The sequence below is a fragment of the Mesocricetus auratus genome, unplaced genomic scaffold (assembly GCF_017639785.1).
Source record: "Mesocricetus auratus isolate SY011 unplaced genomic scaffold, BCM_Maur_2.0 Super-Scaffold_100007, whole genome shotgun sequence".
NCBI classification, from domain to species: Eukaryota; Metazoa; Chordata; class Mammalia; order Rodentia; family Cricetidae; genus Mesocricetus; species Mesocricetus auratus.
This window is the reverse complement of record NW_024429191.1, coordinates 65,727,004-65,752,694: the sequence shown is the minus strand read 5'-3', so window position 1 is coordinate 65,752,694 and position 25,691 is coordinate 65,727,004. Positions and strand designations below refer to the sequence as shown.

General features: G+C 39.8%; 1 protein-coding gene across 1 annotated transcript in view; it reads right to left on the bottom strand.

Moving 5' to 3' along the window:
* Positions 1-1,624: 1,624 nt before the first annotated feature.
* Tex14 (testis expressed 14, intercellular bridge forming factor) overlaps positions 1,625-25,691 on the bottom strand; it is a 121,776-nt gene continuing 97,709 nt past the window's right edge. Inside the window, exons 23-31 of the mRNA XM_040749429.1 lie at positions 24,615-24,820; positions 22,698-22,791; positions 21,084-21,158; positions 17,394-17,471; positions 16,562-16,655; positions 7,167-7,259; positions 4,884-4,993; positions 2,861-2,912; positions 1,625-1,980 (exon numbers count right to left, since the gene is read on the bottom strand). Of these exons, the coding sequence (XP_040605363.1) occupies positions 1,944-1,980; positions 2,861-2,912; positions 4,884-4,993; positions 7,167-7,259; positions 16,562-16,655; positions 17,394-17,471; positions 21,084-21,158; positions 22,698-22,791; positions 24,615-24,820 (839 nt within the window). The 3' untranslated portion in view covers positions 1,625-1,943. The remainder of the gene's footprint in view (positions 1,981-2,860; positions 2,913-4,883; positions 4,994-7,166; positions 7,260-16,561; positions 16,656-17,393; positions 17,472-21,083; positions 21,159-22,697; positions 22,792-24,614; positions 24,821-25,691) is intronic.

The following is a 25,691-nucleotide window of genomic DNA, read 5'->3' as shown; positions in this document are numbered from 1 at the left end:
CTCTCTCTCTCTCTCTCTCTCATGTGTGTCTGTGTAAAAGAAAAAGGAAAAAGTTGAAGTTGCAGAAAAGAAAATGCTATATAAAAAGGAAAACTCTGAATGGACAGGAATGAAACTATCCTGAGATAAAAAGGACATTCCTACATTCCTTTAGGATAAAAGAAAGTGGGAAGAATAAGTACATACAGAATGCATTGAACTGTACTTCAAGAGAGACTACATCTGTTCCTCTACAGAGATTGATGTGGCCGTGTTAGGAGTTGTGGTGATGGGAAGCTGAGTTAATTTTCTCCAAATGGCTTGTACTTTCTTCTTAAAGCTAGATGTGAGAGTAATTTGTTGAGTGTCAATGGGAAATGAGGGGCTGAAGCTTGAACTAGCTGACGAGAATTATAGAAGCAGCACCCTAAAGAATGGTAGGGCTGCTACGTACAAGAAAAGGACTGATGTGCACAAGGTCTCTACATAGTCCTGATTGTCCTGGAACTATGTAGACCAGGCTGGCTTCAAACTCACAAAGATTTGCCTGCCTCTGCCTCCCAAGTGCTGGGATTACAGATGTGTGCCACCATGCCCACCCTAGATTATGATTCTTATGAGCAGGCATTAGGGTATTAATGATTATGAACTGATGTCACCACTTCTCATGTAGTATCTGCTAGTAGTCTTCATATTCTTACATATAATTGTCTTATCAGAAGTTTTTGAGGGGAAAACTGTACCATAAGTCTCTATATCCTCACAGTTCCTAGCATGTAGTATTGTTTGTAAACTTGGGAGTGGTTTTATTTTGTTTTTATCACATTTGTTTATTCATTGTGTGTGTGGAGAAAGGTCAGAGAGCAACCTCTGAAAGCCAGCTCTCTCCATCTTCCATGCAGGTCCTGGTGATTAAATTCAAGTTGTCAAACTCAATGACAAGTGCCTTTACTCACTGAGCCACCCTGTCATCCCCTTGTTTGCTTTCTGTAGGAAAGGTCTCACACTATATCCCAGACTGGCCTTGAATCAAGGCCAGCCTTCCGACTCAGCTTCTGAAGTGCTAGGATTGCAGGCATTCTTGGGCCACCACACACCTAGGTAACTTATTTGTTTCCTCTGTTACAACACAACAACTGTTTGTTTGAAAGTAACCAAACAAATGTGTACTTTCTATTTTATCTGGTCAGGGGAAATTTTCTGTAATCTAAAATGTATGAATGTGATCATCCACAATAGGAGCTACTAGGTTTTCACAACAAAGACCTACTACCTACCAAGACAAAATAAAATGCTAAAACTGTACAACAATACAAAGCTTCCAAGAAAAGTTGTTATTCATATGTGAAAATTATACATGTACACAAACCCTCTAGATTTCAGTCTAGATACACATTTGCATCTAGTTAATAATCACATTGTGATTTTTGTTTTATCATAATTCCATTCTTCAAGTACACTAGTATGTGAGGTGTGCAACCTAAAATATGTGGGGATGATGTTGTTCACCTCAGAAAGTTCTAAAGTAATTAGGTTTCTGTTGCTATCTCCTAGTAAGATGATTCTAGCTAAAAGGGAAATACAGCAATTTTCCCAACCCCCAAACTAAAGCCCAGAAACAGATCTTACACAACTGGGACCTAACCAGTATTAAAAGTAAATGTTTTATTATATAACAAAGTTAGTTTCAAAAATTTACATCAATAAGATAAAAAGCTATTTTGAACACAATGTTTGCCATTATGGTCACCTTGCACTATTCAGAAACCTGATTCAAAACAAATGATTAAGCATGCTATACATGATAGGGTCACATGACTGTGCCCTCAGCAGCAGCAGAAATAAGTGTGAGTTACAGACTGGAATCACTGTCCTCCAGGCAACTGACGCAGACAAAAGAAGAAAGGAGGCCATAAGCCATAACACCTGAATTTAGGCTGGAACCACCTCCGATCCAGTTCCAATCACTCTGACAAGTCGCTCTGATCCAGCACAATTATCCTGTGTGTACAGATTTTAAAGGGCAAAAAGGGAAGTTTTGAGTTTATACATACTTTTTTTTCTTTGGTTTTTCGAGACAGGGTTTCTCTGTATTGTTTTGGAGGCTGTCCTGGAACTCACTCTGTAGACCAGGCTGGCCTCGAACTCACAGAGATCTGCCTGTCTCTGCCTCCCGAGTGCTGGGATTAAAGGCGTGCGCCACCAACGCCTGGCTGAGATTATACATACTTTTAAAAACTCTTGTGCAGTGCTTGGGATCACATCCCAGGCAAGCATTCTACCTCTCACTTCATAGCCTAAACCCAGTGGGTATTTAGAAAACACACACACACACACACACACACACACACACACACACACACACACACACACTTTCCTATTCAAATGAAGTCACAGAAAAGGAATTTTGTATAATCAAGGCAGATAGGGATCAACAATATATCATGGAAATGCAAAATGACTACAAAGCAACTGACAGTGGCATCTTTCATATTCCCTTTCTTGAGAAGACATCACTTATTTAAGCAAAGCTGGCATTAACTTCATCTTATATTTATCAATTATAGAGATATTTAACTATAAATTGAGCAGCGTGGTGTAAATTTAACCTGTCAATGGTATTTATTTAAAAACTGGTAAATATTTTTTTTTTTTGGTTTTTCGAGACAGGGTTTCTCTGTGGCTCTGGAGGCTGTCCTGGAACTCGCTCTGTAGACCAGGCTGGCCTCGAACTCACAGAGATCCGCCTGCCTCTGCCTCCCGAGTGCTGGGATTAAAGGCGTGCGCCACCAACGCCCAGCTGAAACTGGTAAATATTTTAAGTATGCTCATGCAATCTAAAAAGAACAAACTCTGACCTATAAACATGCTATTTCATTACCTGGAAGGTTCAGACCAACCCAGTCGCTTCCAAAAACAGGGCTTTAGTTCATCTTGATGAAACACAAGAGGGAGAAAAAAAAAAAGTCTGGTTAGCTTCTAGGTCAAGGGCTGCCAGAATTCAATATTCACATTAGAGTACTCTCTAGTTTAGGATGCTGTTTACTTATTTGTTCTACTCTACTACTATAAAGATACAACTTTTCTGAAAACACAGTTAATGGTTACTTCTAATATCTTATAGCTCCCTGTGATAACAATAGGTAATAGTGATACTAATTCAAAAGTCCTTGCATTACCTTTCCAAATTCCCTGAGTTATCTTCCCAGTGAATTCAATCTTGGCTAAATATCCATATACCCTGGGCCCTATGCCAATCAGAGTTCTGGAGGAAATAAAATGTAAACATAGCTAGTACAGATAAAGATTTCTTAACAAAGTGGCTATACACAAAGGTATAATTAGAGTTAAGGGAACAAACAAGGATTGACAAGGCATCTATTGGCTAGTAGCTGTGGGAAGACTAAGTGGAAAGTAGCCTAGCAGTGGGATGGGTCAGCAGGATAGCTACTGGAAATTGGAGTGGGAACTGGGTTAGAAAAGTAGGATACTTGTTCAAGTAGGTAGGAACAGAAGATGATTAACAATTTTCTTGCACTCTGATCTTCTACCAGGGCCCCCATTGACTAATAGAAAGTCAAGGAGATACAGTCCACTAGGGTCTGCATCCTGAGGCACAAAACAGGGCAGAGAAGGAGATTGAAAAGGGACTAGGGAAGGGATGTAAGGAAGACTAGAAGACCTGAAAGGGTGTACATCTAACTCCCTGAGTAAAATAAACACAGAAGACCATTTGTAAAGGAGTCTTAGAAGCTGACCCTCTACTAGAATACTTTTGAAATAAGGTTAGCCTATAACTTTTACATGTCTTTTTAACTCCATTTAAATATTTCTTCAGTACACACATATAAGCTAAATTTAAAATTCTTATGTTTTACCTTATTTTTATTTGTGTGTATGTGCACGTATGTATATGGAAGTTGGAGGACAACTTACTTCAGTTGGATCTCTCCTTCCCTTATGTGGGTAGTGGGGATCAAACTTAGGTCCCTCAGATTTGGTGGCAAGACCCACTGAACAATCTTGAAGCTCTTGGTTTGGTTTTGTTTTTAGGTAAGGTATCTCTGGCTGGCCTTGAAATCCGTGGGTGATCCTCCTGCTTCTACCTCCTGAGTACTGAGGCAAGTCACCACACTCAACTTAAATTTAAACCTCTTTTGAATATATTTAAATGCAAAACAGCTCTACAGACAATGTACAAATGGAGGCTGGCCCATGGCTTGTTTTAGAAACAGAATAGAAAAGCCAGGAGTGTTGACTTGTGCCTACAATCACAGCACCTGGTAGGTAAGAGGACTACTTTGAGTTTGAAATGCTGAGTGAGGCTAGAGTGAGAGGCTGTCTCAAAAAACCAAAGAACAGCTAGGTGGTTGTGGTACTCACCTTTAACCCTAGCACTCGGGAGGTAGAGGCAGATGGGTCAAGGTCAGTCTACTCTACAGAATGAGATCCAGTACAGCCAAGGCTACACATAGAAACCCTATCTCGGGGAAAAGGAAAAATCAAAACTAAGACTAAAGAAGAAAAAAAAACATTTGATGTTACTGTTTTGTAATGAAGTTATGATTGGCAATTCTCAATAATCATGAACTGAACTGCAAGGAAAAGGACATTATCCCAGGCTGCAAGATTGTGTATATAGCAACTGGGAAACATTTCTTAAAAGCTCTGATGGTCTGGGCAGTGCTGGCACATACCTTTATTCATAACTCAGAAGGCAGAGGCAAGTGGATCTCTGTGAGTTTGCGGCCAGTCTGGTCTACAGAGTGAGTTCCAGGACAGCCAAGGTCACACAGAGAAACCCTGTCTCAAAAAAACAAAACAAAACAAAACAAAAAAGGAAAACTTCACTGGGTTACCAAAGCCCAAGGACTTCAGACTACGTAATAAGCATTCATCCATACCTTCTTCCAAAGTCCCTAAAAAGCTGTCTGATTTCCTTCTCTCTGGCTTGATGCTTTCATTTCTTTTTATCTTCTGTTCAACTGCATCTTGATCTTTGGGTTTTCTCTCCCTTTAATGACAATGATTTGGGACATTAAATACATACATAACAGGGGAACAAGACTATGCTCCAAAGTAAACATAGAGTACTTAGTACTGGTGGGATATTCCTACAGGGTCAAGTGTCAGCATACTTATTTATGTATTTTAGTTTTTTATCTTTAATATTTACTTAATTTATTTATTTACATTCAGGGTTCTCTATGTAGCCCTAACTGGCCTGGAACTCATTAAGTAGTAAACCAGGCTGGCCTTGAACTCAGCAATCTGCATGCCTGTCTCCAAAGTGCTGGGATTAAAGGCATGTGTCACCAGGCCAACAAGGTTAGATTAAATGTACATTAACTCGGGGACTGGAGAGATGGCTCAGAGGTTAAGAGCACTGACTGCTCTTCCAAAGGTCCTGAGTTCAATTCCCAGCAACCACATGGTGGTTCACAACCATCTATAATGAGACCTGGTGCCCTCTTTGGACCTGCAGACATACATGCAGGCAGAATACTATATGTATAATAAATAAATAAATCTTTAAAAAGATGTATATTAATTCACTTCATTTTCAGAACTGTATGAAGCAGTTCCAGCTACCCACCTACATTGTATGATGTGAAAACCAAGGCATACGAAATGACATACTAAGAAGTTCTAAAGTTGGACTTTAACTCTGAAAGCCTATGTAATCAGATTCTGCTTTCAACCATTAAACATACACAGCTAGCCCCAAACTGGAAAAAAAGAGTATTTTCCTTATATTATAATCAACATTATCTTTGAAATAATGTATCACCTTGCCTTCTTTTCCCTCAAGCTCCCTGTGATATGGGAAGTCTAAATAAGCAGCTGAAAGTCACATTATCCTTAAGAGCAGAACAGCTACCCCTCTACAGTGGGGGAGAAGATAAAGTCACCTAGAGTAAAAGGAGATTTTTCTCTTTTAACCTGCAATAACATATTCAGAGGCAAAGGCCTTTAAGTTTATCTTCTACTTCTGTCCAAACACTCAAGACTGCAGGGCATCCAGTTCACCTGGGCAGCTATAGCCATTGTTGAAATGGCTGTTTCCTCTCTGTAATGGCTGTGATGATTAGAAAGTTTGGGCTTCACTAGTAAAAATCTGTTACTTAGCAACATCTAGTCACCAGCTTCATCCTTTGGTGCAGAAGACAGTAAGCACACGTTCTTCACTTTACAGTATTTTGGGCATTTGAGGTAAACTATTAAATTAATTCTCCACTCATCTGCTTTTTTCAGGCTGAGTCTCCCTGACTCCTCCGATATCTCATATGACCTGGATTCCAGACTTGTGACTATTCTGTGTCCTCCCTGTGGATTGCTAACATCCATTAGAAATGTGTCCTAGGACTCCTTCAACACTCATTACCCATGGTGTACTTCCTTGATCTTGAACAGTTTATTTCTCTTTTTTTCTTTTTTTGGTTTTTTGAGACAGGGTTTCTGTCCTGGAACTCAACTTTGTAGACCAGGTTGGTCTCAGACTCACAGAGATCTGCCTGCCTCTGTCTCCCGAGTGCTGGGATTAAAGGCAAGTGCCACCACTGCCCAGCTTAACCTTATTATTTTTGTTATTACACTTCTGTTTGTTTGAGACACTGTAGCCCTATGTCCCCAGGCTGATCTTGAATTTCTGGGCTCAAACAATTAATTGTCCCCTTTAAGACTTCCAAATAGCTAAAACTACAGGTTCATGCCTGGCTTTGTCTTTATCTGTTAGAGTAGCTAAGATTTCCACTTGTCAAGATAATTTTGGATTTTAAGTCTACCATCTATCATATTAGCATTCACTTTTAGATTTGTGTTATCTGAAAATTGGATACATATGACTTTCTGATTTAACTCAAGTGACTGATGCACATGCTGAAGGTGACTGTAAGAGTTCTAACTGATATCAGTCTCCTAATTGGTGTCTTGGAGAGTAGGTGGTTGGAGGAAGACAGGCAGGTGTGAGGGTACAGACAAATGGAGTCAGGGCTGGCTGATCTACAGCTATGCAATACCATCAACAGACATTCATTCTCCAACAAGCCAAAAGCCTAGCTACTTCTTTGAAGAAAAAAAATGCAGGAACTGGGAGTCTACGATTCTATGCCCTAGACACATAGCACCTTGTATGTTCTTTTCCCTGTGAAATGTAAGAAAATGATTCCTTAAAGGGGAAAGACAACCTTGTAGAGCCCTTGGAAGGGTCCAGCAGTGCCATGTTCTCCTCAGGTGACTGCAGCAATCTTTCCAGGTCCTCATCAAGAGAAGAATGAGCTCTGTCCAGGGGCAAGTAAAGATAATGGTGACGAGAGAGTCATTTTCCCTCTTGGCATATCACTGCACAGTGAAAGGGTCCTTAAAACTGGTGCTTTCCCAAGAACTGAAAGAACATTAAGTGTGAGACTGTGTCTAGACTCCAAGAGGTCATTTTTATCTAACTTATATGTGCACTAAATAGTCCTTTAGCTCCTTGACAAAACCCTAGCACCCATGAGATCACTCCCTCCAATGCCAACTGTCTCAATTATAGGTTATTAAATTCAGTTTCTATATGAGGCTATAATTGTACATGCTTTCTAAGTGTTTTTTCTGAACTACTTCTGAGGCTAGAAGATAAAAAGTATTTCTAGAAGGCCTAAAATGCACACTTTCCAACTGAAAACAGATCTTCCATGTTGGGGAAGTCCTGTGTATATGTCAATAAAGCACTGTCTGGCCAATAGGAATCTAGATAGGTGGGGCTAGGAATCCAGGAGGATTCTGGGAAGGAGAAACACAGGAGAGTCAAGATGTAACGCCATTGGGGTAGGAAGCCCGGAAACCTCTCCGGTAAGAGACATACTTAGATTAACAATTATGGGGTAATTACTTAAGTCAGAGCTAGCCAGTAAGAAACAAGCAAGGCCAACAGCTTCATAATTAATACAGCGTCTTGTGTGTTTATTTGGGGACTACAATGCGGCAGAGCCCAGGTGGCTGGCGGGGGATAAACCAAAGCAGCTAGCAAGGAAAAGCTTCTTTTAACACTTCCATTCTATAGTAGTGTCTAGGACTAACCAGTCACATGGCACTGAGACACCTGAACTTTGTGGGAAACCTGTTTGGGGGCAGCACTGCCAGCCCTTTTGAAAAATTAAGATAAAGAGGCGGCAGGAGGGGGCATGTCAGTGAAAAAGTACTTGTCAAATAAACATGAAGCAGAACCCACACAAAAGCCAGTCCACTTGTAACCCCAAAATTTAGAGGGTTAGGGTTAGGTCAGGCTGGCTGGCTAGACTAGGCAAATTAGTAAATTCCAGGTATGATAGGTAAAGTGGGTAAAGTGTTTGCCTGATGACTGAGTTAGGTTCCTGTGACTCACAAGGTGGAAGGAAAGAACCAACTCCTGCCAGTTGTTCTCTGATATATCCACATGTGTGCTATAGCCATGCCACCTCCGACACAAATAACAAACATGTCAAAAACAGGAAGAAACAACAGTAACTTTTTGAGACAGGGTTTCATATAAGCCGAGGCTGGCTTTGAACTTGCTACGCACCCGAAGCTGGTCAAGAACTTTGGCACTTCCCACTTCTACATCTAAGTGCTAGGGTTACAGTATGTGTCCCTAGGCTGAGTTTATGTGGTGCTAGGGATCAAACAAAATCCTTGGCCAGGTGTGGTGGCACACACCTTTAATCCCAGCACTCAGGAGTCAGAGGCAGATGGATCTCTGTGTGTTCTAGGCCAGCCTGGTCTGCAGAGTTGAGTTTAGGCCAGTTAAGGCTACACAGAGAAACCCTGTCTTGAAAAACAAAACCAAACCAATAAAGCCAAAACCAAAAACCAAACAGAAAGCTTCACGAATTCCAGACAAGCACTCTACCAACTGAGCCACATCCCCAGTCCCAGTAGCTAACTTGGTGATGAGGTATAAAGAACTTTACACTTGGATAGTGAAATGTATGAAGCCCAAGCTGGCTTTCAACTTTGGTCTTCCTGCTGGAAATATAAAAATATGCCACCATACCCAGCACTAACTTGACCTAGGGCAATTCATCCTTTCTCCTGAATAGTCCACATAGTTTTTTGCTGAAAGTGCTTTGAGAAGATGGATGGAATAATTACAACACACATCATAGATTAAAGATTTCTCAGGGCTGGTGAGATGATATGGATGAACCCATACAAAAGTGGGAGAAGGCAAGTTCCCCAAAGCTGTCCTCTGACCTCCACATGAAGATCATGGTATACATGTATGCTCCCATACACCACACACACACCAAAAAAAAACCCCAGAAAATGAAAAACAAAATTTAATAAAAATGTTTTCCAAAATGTCTACTGGACAAAAAAGTCTTCTCCCTTTTGCCCTTTTGCTCTTTGTATCCTCCAAAAATAAAAAATTGTCTTGGCTATTTTTTATGCAAAGTTTATTGGGGAAGATAAGGAAATAGGGGAAGGGAAGAAATAGAAGGAGCTAGACAGAGAGACAGAGAAGAGACCTGTCTCAGCTCTTAAGACTCGTCTACTTCTGTGATTCTGTTTTAGGCTTCTTTTGTCCTTCCTTAAAAAGAATGATTTAGCCTTTTAGAGTGGGACAAATAAAGCCAGAGCAAAGGCCAACATGTCACGGGATCACAGTGAGCAGAAAAAGGAAAAGTAGTCTAAGTCTCTGACTCTGGTATGACATCAACCTCTTGTTAAATGAGAAAAACTCACTTGACCATGGCAGTGGGGCTTTCTGGTTTTTGCTGCTGAAAGCACTGTGTATGGCTTCCCTGAGGAGATGGGGGATGAATATTAGGAGTAGGATGAGGGTAGGAGCAAGTGCCACCTCAGATTTAAGTCTTGTCTCTTTTCAAAGTTTATTTTGTTCATTGTGAAATAGTTCATATTGAATTCAATCCTTTTTATGATTCCTTTTTATTTTTATGCACATTGTTTTTTGCCTATATGTATATATGCAGAAGGGTGTCAGAGCCCTGAAAATGGAGTTACAGACGGTTTGTGAGCTGCCATTCTGGTGTTAGTTATTGAACCAGAGTCCTCTGGAAGAGCAGCCAGTACTTTTGATCTTTGTGTCATTTCTCCAGCCTCAACTTAAATCTTATTAAAAATTATATAAAACATTACTTAAGAGAGTGTGTCTTAGTCAAGTGTTCTATTGCTGTGAAGAGACACTATGACCACAGCAACTATTGTGTTTGTGTGTTTATAACAAAAATAACAATTCTTTAAAAACCTTTTTAATTACTTCCACTGGCTGCAGAGGTTTTTATCCCTTCAGGCTTGTGTTCAAGTGTATATGACTTACCTCTTCCTGTCCTGGCCCTGAATGGTAGTTCAAATAAGTCAAGAGGCAAAGGGAGTGAGCTCAAGTAGACACCTTACAACACATATAAAGAGTGCAGGTTTCTTGAGATCTCAATGACCACAAAATTTTTCTCTTAGAAGCCAGAAAGAACTAAAGGTTTCTTCTAATTTCTTTGAACAAAATCATCTGAAAGAAGCTGAAACCTGTTTGCTTCACAAAATGAAGTTTTAGAAAACTAGGCCTGGCAGTGGTGGCACATGCTTTTAATACCAGCACGTGGGAGGCAGAGGCAGGCGCATCTCTTGGTTCAAGAAACAGAGCAAGTTCCTGGACAGACAGGACTACACAGAGAAACCCTGTCTTGAAAAGCCAAACCAAAGAAAAAAATGAATGACTATTAGAATTTTTCCTAAATTGTATTTATTTTAAAATATTGATTTTATGTGTTTGAACATTTTGTCTGAATATATGCCTGTTGTACCATGTGCATGCAGTGTCCATGGGAGTCTGAAGAGGATGACAGATTCCCTGATACTTTTGGAAGCTACTATATCTATGCTGGTAATTGAATCTCGATCCTCTACAACATTAACAAAAGCTCTAAAACAATGAGCCATCTCTCCAGTCCCTCTAATAAACATTTCTACTAGGAAGATATATGAACAGGAGAAAGAAGTCCAAAATAATTACTCATTAAGGAAATGAAAATCAAATGTGGCATCACCTCATACCATAGGATGGCCAGTATTAGAGAGAAATAGTAAATGGCAAAGACAAGGAGAAACTGGCAGTCTTGTACACTGTAGATGGGAGCATTCTTTGTTGCAACTACTATGGCAATAAGTATGATAGTTACTTAAAAAATTAAAAACAGGGGCTGGGCATTGGTGGCGCACGCCTTTAATCCCAGCACTCGGGAGGCAGAGGCAGGCGGATCTCTGTGAGTTCGAGGCCAGGCTGGACCAACAGCCTCCAAAACAATACAGAGAAACCCTGTCTCGTAAAACCAAAACAACAACAACAAAAATAGCAGAAGCAGACACCCACAGCTAAACACTGAACCAAACTCTAGAATCCAGCTGCAGAGAGGGAGGAGTGATGAGCAAAGGGGTCAACCCACAGAAACAGCTGACTTGAGCAAAGGGGAGTTCAAGACTGATTGCTGGGAAACCAGCATAGGACTGTCTCAGACCCCCTGAACGTGGATGTCAGATTGGAGGTCTGGTTAATCTATGGGGCCTCTAGTAGTGGATCAGTATTTATCCCTAGTACACAAATGAATTTTGGGAGCCCACTCCACATAGAGGGATACTCTCTCAGCCTAGACACACGGGGGAGGGCCTAGGCCTTGTTCCAACTGATATGACAGACTTTGAAGATTCCCCCATGGAAGGCCTTACCCTCCCTGGGCAGCAGAAAAGGGATGAGATAGGGGATCAATGGGGGAGGGGGAGAGGAAACTGGGATTGACATGTAAAACAAGCTTGTTTCTAATATAAATAAAAATATATAAAAAATTAAAAATAGGTTTACCATATGAGCTAGAAATATAATATCTAGGTATATATCAAAATAATTGAAAGCAAGGGGCTTGAAAGACTGCTTAGGAGTTTAGAGCACTTAACTACTTTTTGAGAGGACCCGAGTTCAGTTCTCAGAACCCATCTGGTAACTCACAACTGCCTTTAATTCCAGTTCTAGATGATACAAATCCCTCTCTGACTTCTTCAGACACCTGAATGCATGTGATTTACAACACTGGCACATATACATACATACATACATACATAAAAATCTTTTAAAAAATGAAAGTAGGACCTCAAAACCAACCTAGAGTTCTATCAAAAGATGAATTGGGGGAAAAAGGTGAAATCAGTTGTGATGGAACAAGCCTGTAGTCCCAACACTCCAGAGGCCAAGGCAGGAGGCCTGCCTACTACGAGTTCAAATCTGGCCTGGGCAACAGTGTCAGATCTTGTCTCAAACAAAAGAAGTAATAGGTATACATTCCATAAAGAAATGGCTTAGCAGGTATAGATGTCTGCCATTCAAGCCTGACTGGCTGAGTTCAATCCCTAGGACCAATACCCACAAATGTTGTGGGATTTCGCCTGGGTTCCATAACTTTATGGTGTCAGTGTGGGATATGAATTTCCACGTAGAATGACAAAAGCTTAAAAGGGATTTTAGAAACAGAAGAACAGAGACAAGCAAACCTTCTTGGTAGCAGCATTTTCTCATGTGGGTTCTGTTTTGCTAGAGACAAGTGGAGACTTACACAGCCAGTGCTGGCAGTAAACTTAAGCCTGCCATCTTGCAAAGACCACAGTCAAAACAGCCACGGCTGTTAGCAAATAAAAGACACGTGGCCAGAAAAACATAAAGATTTACAGTAAAGTCAGATTCAGATGAAGTCAAACCTCTAAAGATTTATAGTGTGTTTAAAAATATACATAGGCTTGAGAGAGAAAAAGAAACAAGTTAAAGTGGTTTAAAAAGAGAGAGAGAGAGAATAGCTGGGAGTGGTGGCACAAGCCTTGAATCCCAGCACTCCAGAGGCAGAGGCAGATGGATTTCCACAGAGAAACCCTGTCTCAGAGAAATAAATAAATAAATAAAAGTAAAATAAATAAGAGTAATAAAAAAGCCACAGAGAGTCTGGATACTGTATACTATTGTGTTTTTCAGTTGTTCAATTGCTAAGGAAGGAACGACTGCTGAAATATACTTGATTATAAATGCTGCTGAATTAATGCAACATATCTTTTGAAAATGCCCTGACTTTAAAATTTTAAGTATAAGGATATGTTACTTTGGAAAAGAGATTATATTTGTGTTTCCACAGATTTGTATGGTTTGATGAAGCAAGACCTCCTGAAGCAGTGTCCCAGGCAGTCCAGCATCTGAAACAGCTGGGACGATACAGCTGTACAGACTACAAACAACAAGGACTTGGCCAGGTTTCTGTGTTTTGTAATGATCCCCATGGTATAGACATCATCCCCATCCAGCAGGAATCAGTTTGTAATGAATAACCCCCCAAACTCCCAAATATTGTTTAAATGTTTGTTTTCATTTATACAGGGTTGTTTATAAATGGCAATGATCACAGTTAATCTCTTTCTAAAGGGAAAAAGGGGAATATTATATAGAAATGAACACTTTGTATTGGTTTGGATTTTCATTTATTGATACAAATTTAAGATCAATTTTGTGATATGTATATTTCTCCTCTTGTTTAAGTATTGTGTTTATACTGATCTTTTAAAAATGTGATGCATAATTAAGTACAAATTATAGTTACTTATAACAGTAAAAACTTAGAGTTAGGTTAGTTAGATTTTCCAGATATACAGAGATATATTTGAGATAGATAGATAGTCTTCAAACCTTTCAAAGACCTCCAGAAAATGGCATTTAAAATGGTTTAGGGTTTTTCTTGACAATGAGAAATGTCTGCTCCTGGCAGCACCAATTATGTCTGAGAGGAAGATGGGCATCGAAGAAACTTGTTATGGAGTTTGCTTTCAACATGGCAAGATTAGCCATTTGAGCAAGAAACTGCTCTTTCCTGGGTGTTTTTTTTTTTGGTTTTTGGAGACAGGGTTTCTCTGTGGCTTTGGAGGCTGTTCTGGAACTAGCTCTTGTAGACCAGGCTGACCTCGAACTCACAGAGATCCGCCTGCCTCTGCCTCCTGGGTGCTGGGATTACAGGTGTGCACCACCAATGCCCAGCCTTTCCTGGACTGTTTGAGTGTTGCTGTATAAACTGGACATGCAGGACCCACAAAAAAAGTGACTGCTGAACTTGGGACAGTCCTATAGGGTTCCTGCTTCATGGAAGTCTGCCAGACATTCTGCAGGACACAGAAAAATGACTGACAAACTGCAAATGCAGATGGTCATTTTAAAATTTCTTGCTTGGCTAAGAAGTCTTCCAGACACACTGTGGCCTATGGGCTGAAGATGGATGCCCCAATGTTACAGAGGAACTTTGGGTGACTGTCCAGGTAGCAAGATGTCTCTGTCAGTTCTAGTGTTTATATATTATCCTTCTGTGGTCTTTGATGGAGTTGAAGATAGCTAGTTATAATTACAGTTTTCCTTAGTTATGATAAAAGATAAGCTACATATAAGACTTTAGACTCACAAAGATTGGATAGATGATATTTTCTTTAAATCTTGCTAAATATTAATGGACTAAATATTGCATTTATAGTTCTTGCTTAATAACTGCCTTGTTATATATTTTACTATGGTAAAGTTAACCTTTCTTTTTATTTAGACAGAAAAGAGGAGATGATAGGGGAAGTCCTTCTGTGTATATGTAAATAAAGCACTGTTGGCCAATAGGGAAGCAAGAAAGGTGGGACTAGGAGTCGAGGAAGATCCTAGAAAATGCAGTAAAGAGGAGTAGGCCGCAATGTGATTCTCAGGAAGAGAGGACGAAAGTCTGAGTTCTTGGTAAGATAAGATCTTATAAATATATATATTAGTAATTATGGGTTAATAATCAAGTCAGAGCTGGCCGATAAGAAACCAAACAAACTGCCAACAGCTTCATAATTAATACAGTGTCCTGTGTGTTATTTGGGGGCTGAAACTGCTGCAGGGTCCAAGCAGCTGGTGGGAAGACAACATGTTGCACACTAGTTTTCTTCTGATCATCCTATGAACACTATGACACACACACACATTTTTTTATAAAGGCACTTTTTAAAATATTTATTTATTTATTATGTATACAATGTTCTGTCTACATGTGTCTCTGCAGGCCAGAAGAGGGCACCAGATCTCATTACAGACAGCTGTAAGCCATCATGTGGTTGCTGGGAATTGAACTCAGGACCTCTGGCCAGTGGTCTTAACCTCTGAGCCATCTCTCCAGCCCCATACACACAATTTTTTTTCTTTTTTCTTTTCGAGACAGGGTTTCTCTGTGGCTTTGGAGGCTGTCCTGGAACTCGCTCTGTAGACCAGGCTGGCCTCGAACTCACAGAGATCCACCTGCCTCTGCCTCCCGAGTGCTGGGATTAAAGGCGTGCGCCACCAATGCCCGGCTCATACACACAATTTTTAAAAGAATGAAATTATGACATTTGCAAAAAAAGTAGATAGAACCTGGAAATCATTATACTAAGACAAACATTCCATGTTTTCCTCTCACATGTAAAACTGTAAATTTCTGTCTGTCTCTTTCTGTCTCTATCTCCATCTGTGTGCGTGTGTTACAAAACCAGAAAGGGGACTAAAAGGAAAGGAGGTCTTAAGGGGTGGTGGCTTGGAACCAAGAAAGGATAATGGAATGTATGGGCCATGAAAGTGGGGAGGACTATTGGGGAAATGGAAAAGGACCAGCAAAAGGTGGGGAAGGCAAATAAAGCAGGCAGTCAAGGTGCAAATAATGAAAAAAATGTAGTGAGTGGCTGGAATGACAACCTCTCTTTCTCTCTCTCTCTCTCTCTCTCTCAAATAAATGTGATAAAAATAATTTTTGAAATTATTTCAGACCAGGCACATGCCTTTAATCCTAGCACTCCGGAGGCAGAGTCAGGTGGATCTCTGTGATCTGATTTACTCTACATAGTAAGTTCCAGGACAACCACAGCTACATATTGGGATCCTGCCTCAAAAAACAAAAATAAACAAAAAATTATTACAAAAACTTTTAAGTGAATCATTATGGATAGCAATACATAATTAACTAGATAATTAACATTGAGCTGTACATTTTAAATTTGTTAAGGAAAATGATGATATGCTATACGTACTTTAAACACACACACACACACACACACACACACACACACACACTCTAGGAGAAAGGGGTTCACAAACTCCCATCCAGCCCTGAAGATCTATAGACAGTTAATTATTGCTAGGAGAGGAGAGACATGTTCTTCAGTGGTGCAGCCACTGATGAAGTTCTCATGTTCCTATAAATAACCCCTCACCCATGCTCCTATAAGAAACCCTAATGAAACTCATTAGGTCATGCATCCTCCAAAAAAGACATGAGAGTTAGATTCCTAAGAGCAGGAGAGAGACAAAAGAGAGTAAGAAAAAGTGAACCTGATAAAAATATATGATATACATATGATATATATGTTCAAAAATGTCATGAAACTCATTATATATAATTAGTACATGCTAATACAAAAATCCTAGTAATGAAGGAGAATGAAGAAAAAAGATTGTTCTATTCCTTATTATTTGTTAGTATACTAAAAACTAATATACACAATGCAATTTTAAAATTCTTTCAAAAGTTTTTTTTGTTACCTCTCTGTGTCTTCCAGATCCTGAATTTCTTTGGTGGAAAGAAAGCTGCTATCTTTACTACTGTTGGTTTCTTGTTCCTCCAAATGCTTTTTATCTACAGCAGTTGAGAGAGCTAACTTTATTAAAATGAAGAACAGTTAAGAGCATGCTTTAAAATGAATTGTGAAAAGTAAGGCCACCAGTAGTTTTCTGAGTATGCAATACATCAACTCCCCTTTCCCATGACAACAGAGGCCAGATGGTGGTCTGTAGGGCACCAGCGTTCACAGCAGCTGCTTCTGGGGTCTTGGGAGATGTGTGGTGCCAGGTGAAGCTACAGGAAACCTAGCTGGTGCCAAGATCAGAGAACTAAATAAAGCAAGGGAAAGAAGGCACAAAAAGAGGAGGAAAGTACCCTAAAAATAAACCACACAATTGTACTTTCGGGCACTCTTCCCTTCTTGCTCCTTAGATGTTACTAGCATAGAACTTCATGGAAGGAATTTGTGTGGGATAAGGATGTACCCTTCAAGCCAAGAATTTTACAAATACTGTCTCCTTTTATCTGGTCAGCAGAACCTATGAAAAGAAGAGAACTAACATTTGCTAATTATATACTAGGCACTGTGCATGGACCTATTATGTATCACGAGATAGGAACTATTGTTCCCATTTCACAGGTGGGATAGGTGATGTTTAGATATTAAGCAGTTTGTAAGACAAAATTAACTGGTAGAATTGGAATTAAATGGAGTTGTACCTATCCTAAGTCACACTCTTGTACATATATCACCATGCTACTAAGGGCAGCATTACATACAAATCTCATGAAAAGACCTGGATATTGGCTTACCATTTTCAGTGGCACTCAGATCATGTGCTGTGTTCTCATTTGACACCATGGATAAAACATGCTGCTGCTTCAGATGCTCTGTCACAGTATAAAAACAAAAGGCAACTTATTCCACCTTTCCATATCACACAATTTTCTAGGACAGTGGCTCTCAAAGAGTAGTCCTCAAACCTGTATTATTGGTATAACCTAAACCTACTAAATCTGAAACCCTTGCAGTTTAACTTGGTCATATTTACAGGTGATTCTGATGCATAATAGTTATAAAACTACTGCTTTAATAAATTATGAGTTCAAAATGAATTCTTCAAGTAAGAAAGCTCCAAATAACACCTAATAAAGGATTTTTAAGGATAGGTAGTATGTGTGGTAGCACAAGCAGCAGGACTTCTCTACATTTGAGGACTGTCTGGACTACACAAGTTCCAGACTATTCAGGACTGCACAGTGAGACTCTGTCTCAAAACAAAACAAAACATTAGGAGGGCATGTGATGTATACCTGTAACTCTGGGACTTAGGGAGTAGTGGTAGGAACTTGCCAAGGCCAGTCTTGGCTACATACATAAAGAGTTCAAGGCTAGACTTTTTTTGTTTTGTTTTGTGTTTTGAGACAGAGTTTCTCTGTATTGTTTTGGAGGCTGTCCTGGAACTCGCTCTGTAGACCAGGCTGGCCTTGAACTCACAGAGATCCGCTTGCCTCTGCCTCTCGAGTGCTGGGATTAAAGGCGTGCGCCACCAACGCCCGGCCTAAGGCTAGACTTTTATTACATGAAATTTTGTCTCAAACAGTAACAACAACAACCCCCCCCCAAAAAAAAGCAAGCAAGCAAGCAAACGGCTAGCAAGATGGTTAGGTGGGTTAAGGCATTTGCCTCCATTCATGATGATTTGAATTTGATTTCTAGGCCCCATAGAGTTGAAGGTGAGAAACAACTCCTGTCAAGTTGTCCTCTGACCTCCACACAAGCTCCATGGCATTGTACGTCTGTACACACACACACACACACACACACACACACACACACACACACCCCAAACAAAAGGTGTAAAAATGTTAAAAAGAAAATAGGCAGGGTGGTAGTGCACACCTTTAACTCCAGCACTTGAAAGGCAAAGCAGGAACATTTCTCTGAGTTCCAGACCAGCCAGAAACAAGAAGGATGATAATGATAATGATGATGAAAGGTACAGAGAGGCAGGAATTGAATATTGGGTATTTATATTAATTCAGGGTTATTCACAATCTTAACTACAGCCCTATGAGATTGACTATACTATTTTTACTTCTGTGTTTCAGATGAGGAACAACAGTACTGAGACCAACCTGAGGAGGAGCCTGGGAACACAGCTATTGGCATGGGAAAAGTGAAGAGAGGGCTCATATGATTAAGGAACTTTAATAAATCAAAAATCAAAAAGACAGCTGGGCGTTGGTGGCGTATGCCTTCAATCCCAGCACTCGGGAGGCAGAGGCAGGCAGTCTGGTCTATCAAGCGAGTTCCAGAACAGCCTCCAAAGCCACAGAGAAACCCTGTCTCGAAAAACAAAACAAACAAACAAAAAAAATCAAAGGACAAATAGGAGAATTAAGATTGAATCCAGGTAGTCTTAGCTCTAAATTTTATACTCTTTTGTTTTTAAAAACAGATTTAAAAGTTTTTATTTGTGATTTGTGTGTGTGTGTGTGTGTGTGTGTGTGTGTGTGTGTGTGTGTGCCTTGTATCCATGGAGATCATAAGAAGGCTTCAGATCCCTTGGAACTGAGCTACAGATGGTTGTGAGCCATCATGTGGATGCAGAGAACCAAACCCAGATCCTCTGCAAGAGCAAGTGTTCTTAACTGCTGAGCCATCTCTCCAGGCCCCTAATCTTGATTTTATACTCTTTCAGTAGCAGAGCCATCCACAAGTGTCTCCACCTCTTTGGCCCATATGTCATGTTTTTACTATGACTATCCATCATTAGACCAAGATCAGCATATGCTAAACTCACTGGCTGCTTTTGCATTTGTTAGGTGCTTGTTTCTTTCAAAATGCTCTTCAGAATAAAGCAGAGAAGCAGCAGGGATCACCACAAACTCATTTGGAGGAGGAGTTGTGTCTAGGCAGTGCTCGTCTGCTCCCTTCCTATGTTAGTAAACTGCTACTTGACAGCTCTTGAGCATCAAGAAGACCTGTAACATCATTTACATCACATCTTTTTCTCTTTTTTTTCTTTTTCTTTTTTGGTTTTTCTATACAGGGTTTCTCTGTATACCTTTGGAGCCTGACCTAGAACTTGCTCCGTAGACCAGGCTGGCCTCGAACTCACAGAGATCTGCCTGCCTCTGCCTCCAGAGTGCTAGGATTAAATCAGATTTTTATCCTCATTAATCTCTTGTTGCTCTTAAATGATGGCCTATATTCTAGAGTTCTAAGAGACCTTTCCCTTTAAGGTTCCTGTTGGGGCCTAGACATCTGGATATGAACCCTCCAAAAAAGCAGGGGACAGACCCTAACTATTCCCTAGAGGTCTTTTTAGAAGAAACAGTGATGATAATACAATTACCCAAGTTTATTACTTCAAAGGATAGATGTTGAAGGTTATGCTAAACATCTCAGATGATCCTCCTTGAGAAATTCTCTGCAGGCCCTATACCAAGAACTGGACCATCACAGACATGAGGAGAGGACCCTCTAAAGTAAGGGCTGGTCAAATAGGCCATTGCTTTAAACATCAGCCCATCTGTAAACAAAATTAAGTTGCCACTTCTCTGTAGCTACCCCAAAAGGGAAAATTTTAGTCTCATTAGGTTTTTCTTTTACTGACTTCTGGATAATTATAAGAGGGATTGATTTGTTTATTTACAACCCAATATGTTTAATACTTCCTCTATTAGCAAAATTGGAAGTAAACATGTCTTGGCCTGAGCAGGAAGACTACAGGCTTCTAAGAATATCTAGTTTGGGTTGAAAGAGAGATTAACAATTCCTTTAATCAAAGGAGTTTATCATCTAGACATGAGGGTACACTTGGGAGACTGAGGCAGAAAGACAAAATTAAGGCCAGCCTGACTATGAAGTGAACTCTAGACCAGGCTGAGCTACATAGTAAGAACTATCTCAAAAAATGTAAACAAAATAAAACAAAAACCTTACAAAAGTTAGTTTACCACCACCAACATCTGAATGTAGTGATACCTTGTTTATACTCTAACAAATAAAGTTTGCCTGAAAATCAGGGCAGAGCTAGCCACTAGTTATCCATAGAGGTCTGGGTCTGTAGAGACAGACAAATGGTATGGTTGGACAGAGAGAGGAAGTGATAAGGCAGGAAGAGACAGGAACTCAGCCTTTTTTTGGGGGGGGCTGGGAAGTTAGCAAGGTAAGGCTTGCTCCTTCGTCTCTCTGATCTTTCAGCATTTTCCTCTGTATCTAACTCTGGGCTTTTATTATTAAGACCAATTAGAAATTGTGCTGCATCTAATGTTGTTACTTTACCTTAGACTATTTCTCACAAACCCTTTAGTAATAAATAACAAAATAAATGGACCAATAATCTTGGCCACAATGTGGCCTATTTGATTCAACCACACCTTCATAAATTGGTTTTGTACTCATGCTGATACCAAAGAAAAAGAAACCATATTGTGGTCAGTGACCATAACCAACAGGGGCCAAAGAGTATATTCGTATTGAACACCTCTTACCAATTTCATCAAGAAGCTCCTGAGCTGGTGGTGGAAGCTCATCAATAAGATGCTGAGAGGTGGCTTCCACTAGTTCTTAAAAAAGATAAAGGGGAAAATGACTTAACACCCTCCTAGACCCAGTTATAATTTTCTAGGTTTTCCATGGACTTAGATTTTCTCAATGATGAAATAAACTAAGGTGTATGAGAGCATCTCTCATGGGATTCTTAGTGGAATCCTCCTTAATATATGAATGGCCTTACTCTCCACTTTCATCCCATCTACTCCATTCTTTGCTTCTCTCTTTCTAAGGACACTTGAGTCAGATTAAGGTACAAATTCTCACTAAGAGGCTTGAGGATGATCTAGAGAAGTTGTAGGAGAACACAGAGGTTCTAGATAAGCCAAAATGAACAAAAACACAAAGCAAAAGGCCTTTCTCTGTAGATTATCAGGCCAGGAGATATAGGAGCAACCATACTTTGGGTCTTTTCCCAAGTGCTAAATTATATATAGCAAGCCTTTCAATATAACATAAAATTTCTCTTCTCTGGAAAAAAATTCCAAGAGCTATAGCAAAGGAAAGTCTTAGATATTAAAATTACTGCAACAAAAGCAATGTGCCCTAGAAGTCTCTAGCATTCTTGTGTGATTTGAAAACTATCTTCCAAGAAATCTATCCTAAGGAAAAATCAGAGGTTTAGATAAGACTTACATACAAAGGGTAAAACTTGGAAAACAACATAAATTTTCAAATAAGATAATGGTTAAGCCACATGTTCAGAGTCTATTATTATGTAGCTACTACATATTTATGAATAATTCTTAGTAACAAGAGGAAACGTTCAAAATACAATTAGCCTTTGATGTTTATAAGGAAGTATTTCTAGAATCACTCAGCCTGGCAATACCCAAAATCCATGAGTGCAAGTTCCTTATATGAAGTGGCAGGGTATTTGATTGCTTGTAACACCTAATGTAAATGCTACGTAAATCACTGATATATTACACTGTTTAGGTAGGGAAGAAAGATGAGAAAAGGCAACTCCACATGTTCAATATAGTAGATGCAATCTTTTTGCAAATACTTTTCATCTGCCACTGGTTGAATCCATGGATACAGAACTAATGGGTTCAGAAGCTGAGGATATGTCAAGGAGAAACACAGTCGTCTAGAAATGATATATGACATGTTTACAAAAGCTAAAATATTTGTTAAATATTTCTAAAACTAAAAAACAAGATAATGCACCAAAACTGTACAACACAGCAAGCTGTGATATTATTTGATCATTTTGTTCTTTAAACTTTTCTTTATTCATGAAGTTTTGTTTTTATTTTATAATCAGAGAAAAATTATTATTGTTGTTTAAACCAAATGTCACATCAAATATTGATGAACATTAACCTAAAACTTTTTTTTTGGTTTTGAGACAGGGTTTCTCTGTGGCTTTGGAGGCTGTCCTGGAACTAGCTCTTGTAGACCAGGCTGGTCTCAAACTCACAGAGATCCACCTGCCTCTGCCTCCCGAGTGCTGGGATTAAAGGTGTGTGCCACCAACGCCTGGCCAACCTAAGCCTTCTTTAACTGACTTACTCTCATGAACTTCTTTGATATTAAATACAGGGTACCTCTGGGTAGGCTCTTCCTCTGGGTAGCATTGGCTGATGTCACAGATGCCGTAGAAATGATAGAACTAACCCCACTGTACGTAGACCATTTTTTCTATAATAAAAAAAATGAGTTATGAGACATAAACCATGGTAAGCAGTATGTGCATTGGGTAAAAAGGCACATGTAGCTCAATCATTTCTATTTGTCTTTTAGAGTAAGTTACAAATTCAACAAGTACCTTCCCTGGAAGCCTTCTCAACTCCATGTCTCTGCTGAGCACTTAATCACATTGGGCCTGTCTCTTCACTAAGTCATCGGTAACTTTAAGATAGGGCCTGTGCCTTTCTTATTTCGATTTGGATATGGTGCCAGGCATTTAGAATCTGCCCAATTAACAGTGAAAACATAAGATTCCTTGTTACTTCCTCACTTCTGAGTTCAACTTTTGTGAGTCAAATACCAAAAACATTTGCGATCAGTTTTCAATTGAATAACAAAGAAAATAACCAGTCTGTTCATAAAAGTGTGTCATGGTTAGCTTTAGTTGTCAACTTAACTTATTTAGCAAGAGGGAACCTCACTTGAAGAATTGTTGCCACTAGATTTGCCTCTCAGATATATTCTTAATTGCTAATTGATGTAGGAAGCCTCAACTACTGTGGGTAGTGCTACCACCTAGGAAGGTGGTCCCAGACTACATAAGAAAAGTAGCTGAAAAGCCAGAAGGAAAAATCCAGTAAATAACTGTGGTGATTTGAATGAGAATGGCTCCCACAGGCTCATATATTTGAATGTCTGGTTTCCAGTTGGTGGACTGTTTGGGAAGGAATAGGAGGCATGGCCTTGTTGGAGAATATGTCACTGAGTGTCACTGACTTTGAGGTTTCAAAAAGCCCATGCCAGGTATGGATTAGGCATGAGCTCCCAGCTACTGCTTCAGCACCATGCCTGCCTGCTATACTTAAGTCTCAAACTGTAAGCAAGGCCCAAATTACACACTTCCTTTTATAAAGTTTCCTTGGGCCAGGCAGTTGGTGATGCAAGCCTTTGATCCCAGCACTTGGGAGGCAGAGGCAGGTGGATCTCTGTGAGTTCAAAGCCATCCTGGTCTACAGAGTGAGTGCCAGGACTCCAAAACTACAGAGAAACCCTGTCTTGACAAACCAAAACAAAATAAAAACAGAAACCTTTCCTTGGTCATGGTGATTATAGCAACTGTAGTAACTAAGACAGCAGTGCCTCCATGGTTTCTGCTTCAGATCTTATCCCCAAGATCCTGCCTTGGCTTTCCTAGATGATGGATTATAACCTATCAGCCAAATTAACCCATTCCTCCCTCGACTTGGTTTTTGTCAGTGTTTTATCTTAGCAAAAGAAATCAACTAATATGGAAGATAAGTCAAAAAGTTTTTAATGAGCAGTATTAAGCAGGAATTTGTGGTTTTCTTTCTTTTTTTTTTTTTTTTTTTTTTGGTTTTTCGAGACAGGGTTTCTCTGTGGCTTTGGAGGCTGTCCTGGAACGTGCTTTGTAGACCAGGATGGCCTCGAACTCACAGAGATCCGCCTGCCTCTGCCTCCCGAGTGCTGGGATTAAAGGCGTGCGCCACCAACGCCCGGCTTGTGGTTTTCTTGAAGAGACTAAACATGTGCAATATGAAAGAGAAAGAAAAAAGAACTCATAGAAGAGGAGAGTGTAATATAACATGAATTTTTCTGCAAGTCAGGGAGATCAACCAGCACTCAGGGAAGCAGCATGGGTCAAAAAGCATAACGTAAGCCTCCTAGAGTGCAGATTCCAGAGAGAAGCCCAGGGATGCCTGGGAGCAATCTAGCATATTTCTTGCTTCTCAATGAATTTAGAGAATCTCAGTCCTTTTATCACTGAGGGCCTTGGACTGACCTCATGAAAGTGAAATGTAAAACTGGGAACTCACAGGATCAGTCAGTTTTGCAGGCAGAGGTCTAGAAGATGCAAGGAGAGACTCTAGACTCTTCGCTCTCTCTCGGACAGTCGTAAATTTGGCAGACAAAGTTCTCATAGATTCTTGACTATTCCAACAAAATGAAGATCCTTTTTTAACTTGAAATGTGGCATTTTCAACACAGTCTTCATAGTGACTAGCAGCTGAAGAAATTGACTCTAGGAGAAAAGAGGGCAGTAAGGGTCTGAATTCTTTACATTATAAACAATCACAAACTGTAACTATGCTGGGAATTTTCCAAATTGCTAATAACTCAAACAACCATGAATCTGAAACAGCTCCTCAGGTCTAAAACTCAATATTCCTAAGTTCTCAGGAAATTAAAAATCATATAAAGCTGGTCATCAAAATGAGATAAAAGGGAAATTAAGCCACAAATTTACCAAAAAAAGAAACTTGAAGAGAAACTATTTGATGCTGGTTACATGTGATGACAGCAGTTAATTCAAGGGTGTGCGTGTTCAGAGTGGACTGCATTGGAATGTTTCCAGCACTGCAATCTAGCTTCAAGCAGGAACTACAGCACCATTACCACCTCTTTCAAGGGAAACTCAGGGTGATAATCTACCACCTTAGTTTCCCTGCAGTCTCAAAGAAAATCCGAAACACAAACTGGTAAAGAAAACTGGATTATGGTTTTAACTGAACCAGAAAGCAAGAAAAAGAAATTCCTAATTTTTTTCTACCATGCCTGTGGCATTTTTGCAATTTATAGAAAATCATGAGAGAGGATATATTTCAGTGGTAAAGAACTTGCCTGGCTTCAAACTCCTATATTTGATCTCCAACATTAAAGTAAACAAACAAACAAAAACAATTCAAGAGACATATAGCTAGAAGAGAATTTAATTGACTGTTTCTGATTAGAAGGCAGCCCAGTACAAAAAGCCAACTTGCCTCCATTTGTAACAGACTATCTCCAGCAGGGAGGGTCTGTTACACCATAACTCTACCTGGAAGCCCATGCAATTACCCTGTTTAGTTCTAACTCTTAAGAAAACACCTTTGTGCCACGTTGATGGTGCACGC